This window comes from Octopus bimaculoides, chromosome 20 (assembly GCF_046866305.1).
Source record: "Octopus bimaculoides isolate indiv1 chromosome 20, ASM4686630v1, whole genome shotgun sequence".
Taxonomy (NCBI): domain Eukaryota; kingdom Metazoa; phylum Mollusca; class Cephalopoda; order Octopoda; family Octopodidae; genus Octopus; species Octopus bimaculoides.
In genome coordinates, this window is record NC_142947.1 from 17779380 (window position 1) to 17787456 (window position 8077).

General features: G+C 36.7%; 1 protein-coding gene across 1 annotated transcript in view; it reads right to left on the reverse strand.

Annotated features, from left to right (window-relative positions):
* The window catches only part of LOC106883416 (RNA cytosine-C(5)-methyltransferase NSUN2), a 29606-nt gene extending 21742 nt beyond the window's left edge, over nucleotides 1-7864 (reverse strand). The window contains exons 1-6 of the mRNA XM_089338656.1: nucleotides 7856-7864; nucleotides 4918-4998; nucleotides 4385-4450; nucleotides 2535-2629; nucleotides 1457-1564; nucleotides 551-656 (exon numbers count right to left, since the gene is read on the reverse strand). Of these exons, the coding sequence (XP_089194782.1) occupies nucleotides 551-656; nucleotides 1457-1564; nucleotides 2535-2629; nucleotides 4385-4450; nucleotides 4918-4998; nucleotides 7856-7864 (465 nt within the window). The remainder of the gene's footprint in view (nucleotides 1-550; nucleotides 657-1456; nucleotides 1565-2534; nucleotides 2630-4384; nucleotides 4451-4917; nucleotides 4999-7855) is intronic.
* Nucleotides 7865-8077: the final 213 nt, after the last annotated feature.

Sequence of the window (8077 nt, forward strand, 5' to 3'; positions counted from 1 at the left end):
AAAGATAGGTGCAGGCTTGGCTATGTGGTAAGAAGCTTGCTTCCGAACCACATGGTTCCAGGTTCAGTCCCACCTTGGGCAAGTGTCTTCTACTATAGCCTTCCTGTGTGGAAGACTTTTGTTTGTGATGGTTTGTCCTTGTAACATAGCAGGATGGCAAAAATAAGTGCCTGGACCATCTCATCTGTTTGATAGACTTTGTGCATCAAGAACTACATTATCAAATGTGTCCATTTTTTTGTTGTTGTTGTTGTAAGGAGTGATTTAAGGAGGATTTGACTGCTATTTTTTTCAAGTCAAGTGATTGTTCCCTTGCTTTGCTCATGATATTTGTAAATACCTACACACACACACACACACACACATTCATCATCATCATTTAACATCTGTTCTCCATGCTGGCATGGGTTGAACAGTTAAGCATGAGCATTCATTAGATACTTGACACAAACAACCTCCAAAGCGGACTTTAGCAACTGAGAAGTGTAAACTGCTCCAGCGAAATTACTCAGAGAATCTCAAAATGAAAACCAATATTAGTTTTACTCACACTTTCTGTCTCAGAAATGAGGAATTTATGCAGTTTCTCCAAAGCAGTGTTGTTGCGTACTTCTTTACGAGAGAAATTCAGTTGCCAGCCCAACTCATCAGGATACCTTATACGGAAAGAAATACAAAAAGAAGACACATTAAAGAATAACAGCTATATTACCTTGAACAATAAGCCAACCAGAGTGTCCCAACATGGATATTCAACCTGCTAAAAATACCACCTAAATTTCTTCAAATAAATCAATAAGAAAGCCACTGTGTGGGTAATCACGATGCTAAAAATAGCAGTAATTTCCCTCAGATTGTACCCTAAGAGGAAAGATGTTGTTGTTGTTATTATTATTATTATTATTATTATTACTATTACTATTATTATTATTAAGGTCACTGCCTGGAATCAAACTCAGAATCTTGAGATTAGTAGCCATATGCCCGTGGGCATAGTGGTTAAGAGCGCAGGCTACTAACTCCAAGATTCCGAGTTCAATTCCAGGCAGTGACCTTAATAATAATAATAATAACATCAAAAAATACCTTAGGAATGAGAACCCAAGTTCAAAAATTTCCCCAAGACACCTAATGAAGGTTGGAGGGTATATCAGCCGAAACATCGTGTTAACAACCAACAATGAGGACAAATATCCGTCAAATGTAAATAATGTAAATAATGTACATAATTCCTCATCTCTTAAATATAGAACTATAAAGAATTATTATATAAAAATTTATAAGATGTTGATTCTGACATTATATTTTAAATAAAATTGAAGCTAAACATTGCAAGAAAAAAAAAGAAAAGAAATTCCTTGCTAGCATGGAAAGCGGACGTTAAACGATGATGATGATGATGATGATGATGATAGAAGAGAATTAGACCAGAGAATGTAAATAAAGCATTACTCACCATTCCATACATTTCAAGGGCTGAATGGGTTTCCCATCTTCAGATTCAATGTCAACTAACTTCTCAAAGTACTGTGTTTTGATGATATTCAACAGAACTCTTGATTGCCTTAGGAAGATCAGAAAAAAAAAAAAAGAAAAATTTGATTGAATCAAAAAACAAGTAACTATTATTAGAAGAGAGAGCTGGAGACAATGAAACCCCAAAAAAGAAGACCATGACATATTCACCAATAATATTAATGCTGGATTAAAAGTGAAAGAAAAAAAAAAAAGAAAAGTCTAAGAGGGAGAATGAATTCCTGGAGAACATTTAAGTTAATGAGGATAACGGCATAAGTATCTTCAGAGACAGTTCAGTTAGAAATGGTATACTTTTCAAATTCCAATGATTTATTCCGTAAAGAATCCCAGCCAGGAATTTTTTTCACCAACATTTCTACATCTGGAACCCATATATAGATATTGATTTCAAATTTCGCAGAAGGTCAGCAGATTCGGGAGAAGGGATAAGTCGATTACATTGACCCCAGTGTTCAACTGGTACTTATTTTATCGACCCCTGAAAGGATGAAAGGAAAAGTCGACTTTGGCAGAATTTGAACTCAGAACATAAAGATGGATGAAGTGCCACTAAGTATCTTGCCCAGCATAATCGTGATTTTGCCAACTCACTGCCTAACCCATATACAGACTTGCACCCTGTCAATGTGGCATCCTGTATCTAGTATCAAATACTCTAATAAATACTCTATTAAATAAATGCTGATCACTAACTGTGGAAGAAACCTGTGGAAGGGGTAGACCCAGGAAGACATTGGATGAAGAGATGAGAAAGGATCTTCAGATGCTGGGTCTCGCTGAGGAAATGTTTAAAACGACTTTGTAGGATAGGTGTGAGAGGCCAAATCTAGCCAGTTTGAATAGAAAGCAAGTTCAATATAATAAGACAGAGCCAGTTTAAAATACTAAAGGGTTAAACCCTTCAGTTTTTCATATCTATGATAAATGAAATATCAAGGCTAATTCAAAGAATCAGGAGTCATACAAAGACAAGTATTCAAAAGTTATTTATTTACCTTTTGAAACCAGTAAACCGGAATGATACAGGAAGGCTTTCTTTGAGATGACCATAGAACTGGTCCCATTCCCCATCGGGTACAATTCCAAGTCCCTGTAAATAAAGATCAACTATATTTGAAAATGTTAAAAAAAAACCCAAAAAACCCACATAAATTGTATTAGTGTCAGTATAATTACTAAAAACAAAAACACAGAAAGTAACTGACACTAATGGTAAATAGTGGTAAGTTCATTAACTTCTTCAGGGATAATAGTGTGAAATCTTCAAATTCAAATGTTTAATAATAATCAACTCTTTAGCATTCAAATTACTCTGTCAAATATAAAGCTTATTTATTCCCATTGTTTTGAATTAATCGTGCATTATCTCATAGCTTCAAGATTTCAATGGTGTGTTTATATATTTTTAGAATGACATTGTAGAGCAGGAGTGAGAGAGTGGATCTGGTCAATTTGACCACTAAAACAGGTAAAATATTGTGGTCAGATATGGCCAGATTAAAAGCTAAAGGGTTAAATAACCTAGAGGCAGGAAGTTTCTAACAATTATTTCTGATATTCCCTGAGATTTAAAGATGTCAAAAATTATATATCTAGAACAACATTGTCTTATATGGCCCTCTTTTCGTAAAGTTAAGTTTGATTTGAGAAAGATTTGATTGCTATTTCTAACATAGAGGATCCACACCACCACCACAATCATCATCATTTAACATCCATATTCCATGCTGGCATGGGCTGAATGGTTTGATAGGAGCTGGTGAGCCACAAGGCAGCACCAGACTCCAATTGTCTGTTTTGACAAGGTGTCTACAGTTGGATGCCCTCCTATAATGATGAGAGCCATCTCCCCTATTCTCAGTCACTCATGCAGAATCTGTTTTGTTAGGGTGAGAACTCAGAGTTATGTCCCTTGTTAAATTTGTATGAGAGACTGCCGTATTGAAATTTTGAACGAGTGTTCACGCTAGTACAGCAAGTTAACTACAGTTAAAAAGATATATAAATGAGAAGGAAAGAAACGTGAGGTCATCTTGGAAAAAGTAATTGGAAATAAATTGTACCATTTTTTAGTCATGTACTTGTTGTTGTTGTTGTTGTTGTTGGCACTCCGTCACTTACGACGTCGAGGGTTCCAGTTGATCCGATCAACGAAACAGCCTGCTTGTGAAATTAACGTGCAAGTGGCTGAGCACTCCACAGACACGTGTACCCTTAACGTAGTTCACGGGGATATTCAGCGTGACAGTGTGACAAGGCTGACCCTTTGAATTACAGGCACAACAGAAACAGGAAGTAAGACTGAGAGAAAGTTGTGGTGAAAAAGTACAGCAGGGTTCGCCACCCCCGCCTGCCGGAGTCTCGTGGAGCTTTAGGTGTTTTCGCTCAGTAAACACTCACAACGCCCGGTCTGGGAATCGAAACCGTGATCCTATGACCGCGAGTCCGCTGCCCTGACCACTGGGCCATTGCACCTCCACTGTCATGTACCTAATCTTAATACAACCATTCAATTGTGGCCGCAAAACAAGGCACATAACTCTACTTCTCTTATTTTCATTGATGAAACGGGTTGCATTCCTGTTCCAGAAGAATGGAATGTTTCTTCGAGCTACTTACTATATACAAATGTATGTTTGTGTATAATCAAGTAAAAAAAATATATACATTGGTAAAAACATTTCTGAGAAACCAGTATTTTGAATAAAGATACCTTTTGGCATTTTTGTTCCATCCCAGCTGCACACTCACTTGTCAATCTGGTGGCTGTTAAAAATGCACTGAGCCAATAATTGGTCCACCAGAATCATAACCATTGACAATCTTATTCAACGTAACCACTGACAGTCTCATTCCCAAAATGCATGATATCTTTTACTCGTTTGAGTTGACGGCCATGTTGGGGTACCGCCTGTGGAACAAACACAACACGTGTACACATATATGAGGAGGTCCCCCACTTGGTTTTGGAGGTCTTGTCTTGCAAGCTACTTGGTGACCTCACTGCTGCTGTTGCCATGTAAAAAGCACCCAGTACTCTCTGTAAAACGGTTTGCATTAGGAAGGGCAGCCAGCTGTAGAAACCATGCCAAAGCAGACAGTAGGAGTTTAGTGTAGTCTTCTGACTTGGTAACTCCTGCCAAACCATCCAATCCATGCCAGCATGAAAGTGAGATATTAAATGAGAATGATGAAATGATACACACACACAGATACAAATAAATGGACTTCTCTCAGTTTCCATATACATAAAATTTTTATATAGAAAGATCAATAATAATTGCTTCAAAACAACAAAGACAGAAAGAGGGGATATATATAGATAGACAGACAGACAGACAGAGTGAGGGAAATAGTAAAATGCTCAACTCCACTTACTTGGTAATATTTCTGAAAAAGCTCATTATGTCGTACAGTGAGCTGGTAACTCTTTGGCTGCCACTTATCTCGGTTGTTTCCCTAAAACAGAAATATACAGTTTTATAGTTTCAGTTAACATCAACCAAACATGAACCTTTTCTTGGTTTTCTAAAAAAAATCCTAACTCTTGAATACTTTACTTGAAAATTACATCAAAAAATCTTCTGGAAATTAGAAAAGTCATAAGGCTGTCATTAGAAAATAACTTGAAATGCCAAACATGATGGTAGTTTTTTGTAGTCCGAGAAAGATGGTTCTGCAACTTCTTGCTGAACAACCTACACAAATGATTTGCTTATAGTGATCAAATGTTTGTGCTGTACATTAACTCAAACTCTCCATCAAATCTACATTGCCTGAACTGATGCATAGTGTATCACACATCAAGTGTCAAAGTGATCACAGAGTAATATGAAATGAAGTGTTTTGCTCAAGGACATAATGCACCACTTGGTCCAGGAATTGAAACCACAATTTCACAATTGTGAGTGCAACACCCTAACCACTAAGCCATGCGCCCTCAAAAAATACCAAATATAATTTTGATGATAGGTTCCATAATGGATGAAAATGGCCAAACAGCTCATACAAATATAATTTATGCAAATGCAAACTTTAGCTTAATGTAAAAGCCATACACTACAGAGCTGTGGAGGCGCAATGGCCCAGTGGTTAGGGCAGCGGACTCTCAGTCATAGGATTGCGGTTTCGATTCCCAGACCGGGCGTTGTGAGTGTTTATTAAGCGAAAACACCTAAAGCTCCACGAGGCTCCAGCAGGGGATGGTGGCAAACCCTGCTGTACTTTTTCACCACAACTTTCTCTCAGTCTTACTTCCTGTTTCTGTTGTGCCTGTAATTCAAAGGGTCAGCCTTGTCACACTGTGTCACGCTGAATCTCCCCGAGAACTACGTTAAGGGTACACGTGTCTGTGGAGTGCTCAGCCACTTGCACATTAATTTCACTAGCAGGCTGTTCCGTTGATCGGATCAACTGGAACCCCTGACGTTGTAAGTGACGGAGTGCCAACAACAACAACACTACAGAGCTATTTCTAGGTGTACCAACTTTATATATGCAAAGAGTCATTATTCCCAGTAAATTCTAAGCCTGAATAACTTGATTTTGTAAGAAAAATAGAAAAACAGTCTAGACACACACCAATCTGGAATTATGCTCCCTCTCATATTTCAAGTCAGATAAATCACTGATATCTGAAATTAAATTCAAAACTGTCTGCCTGATTAATAAAAAACCCAGAACTGAAATATTTTCAACACTTGTTCATTCATTGTGCAGTCTCTGTTCTCTACTTTTCTAATGAGACTGTAAGTGACTTGTGTACCAGAAAGTAATGTTACAACAATAACTTGTATAGCCACTCTTTCTCCGTTTCTTATCAGCAGTACATTTATGTAGTCCTTCATTCCAGAGCTTCCTGTTGTGTTAAATTCAACTTTCGCTCTTTTAAGACATCTAACCTATAAGGAGATATCCTCTACATGGTTGCTGAACTTGCTGGAAATAGCAGCTGAGTTGTTTTTAAATCACACTCAACCATTTTAAAAAGGGAGGGGAACACTGTGGATAATTTAGTCCTAGTGACATTAAGTCTATTAAATAAATAAAAATATGTCCATGTCAATTACTAATTACATGTAATTTATTACTAGCTAACATCTCTTCTTTTGATGTATTTTTTTTTAGTTATTATTCTGCAGTAAATTAACAATCTTCCATGCACAATATTATTTTTACCACAAATGACAATTTAATATTTAAAAGAAAAACATTTCTGCAATAATGCCAATTTTCAAGATAATCTGAACACAAGTAAATGCACTATAAGCATTTGGAAAAGCCCATTTTAGAAAATATTTTGTTTGGTTATTACAGGACTGGACGTTTGAATTTTAAAATTTTCAAGAGGATATCAAAAATTAAGCAAAAATTTTGCAGGTTTTGCAATGTATAAGATACATGATTTTCTTTTGCCTTTACATAACTTAATACTACAGATTTATATTCCATATATTTTGATGTTGGTTTTCGTTTTCCAGCTCCCAAATGAATAAGAATAATGAGATGACTTTCTAATTTTGTCCATCACAGTAGAATTTGAGTGGATTTAATATGAGCCCTATGTAAGATGTATAATTAATTTTTATTGTGCATTAGTAAAGTAAGCCCTTAGCAAGGGAGTTAAGACCGTAACAAGACATTACAGTTACTATTGATTGGATAAATGGTTTATTGATTCAAATAGAATTAAGAGGGAAGTACATGAGCAAAGTTGGGTATTGTAAAATGAAGTGTAGATCATCGTTTAACGTCCGCTTTCCATGCTAGCATGGGTTGGACGATTTGACTGAGGACTGGCGAACCAGATGGCTGCACCAGGCTCCAATCTGATCTGGCAGAGTTTCTACAGCTGAATGCCCTTCCTAACGTCAACCACTCCAAGAGTGTAGTGGGTGCTTTTACATGCCCCCCCCCCCCCCCGGCATGAGGACCAGTCAAGCAGTACTGGCAACGGCCATGCTCAAATGGTGTTTTTTACATGCCACCTGCACAGGAGACAGTCCAGCGGCACTGGCATAAGTGCCGGTTAGGTGACATGAATATTTGGTGGTATGTATGCAGTGGTTAAATAATATTTTCAGACTAATTTAATGCTTTAGCTTTTAAACTGGTCATGCCAAGTCCAAGTATTCTACCCGTTTTATGCTAAATCTAGTCTCTCACAACAACCCTACAATGCCATGCTAAAAATAAACAATCACATCACTGAAATCTTTTAGCTCCAAGATAATGCTCAATTAATTAAAAACAATGTGAATAAATATTACATTTGATTGAGTAATCTGAATGCTAAAGGGTTTAAGAAATTACTTACTACTAACATGGTGATGTCACTTTCAGGAGTTTATACCAAGTGGTGTTCTGTTTTCTCATTGTATTTTATAGGCCTATTTGATTATTTTTCACATGTAAGTAGTTTTTTTCTTTGATCCAATCTTAATCAAAGCATCACTAACTTTTTTAGCAACTGAGAAATTTTTTTAAATTCAATTAATAATACTGCTTTGTTAGTTTGATAGCCTGTGAATATAATTAT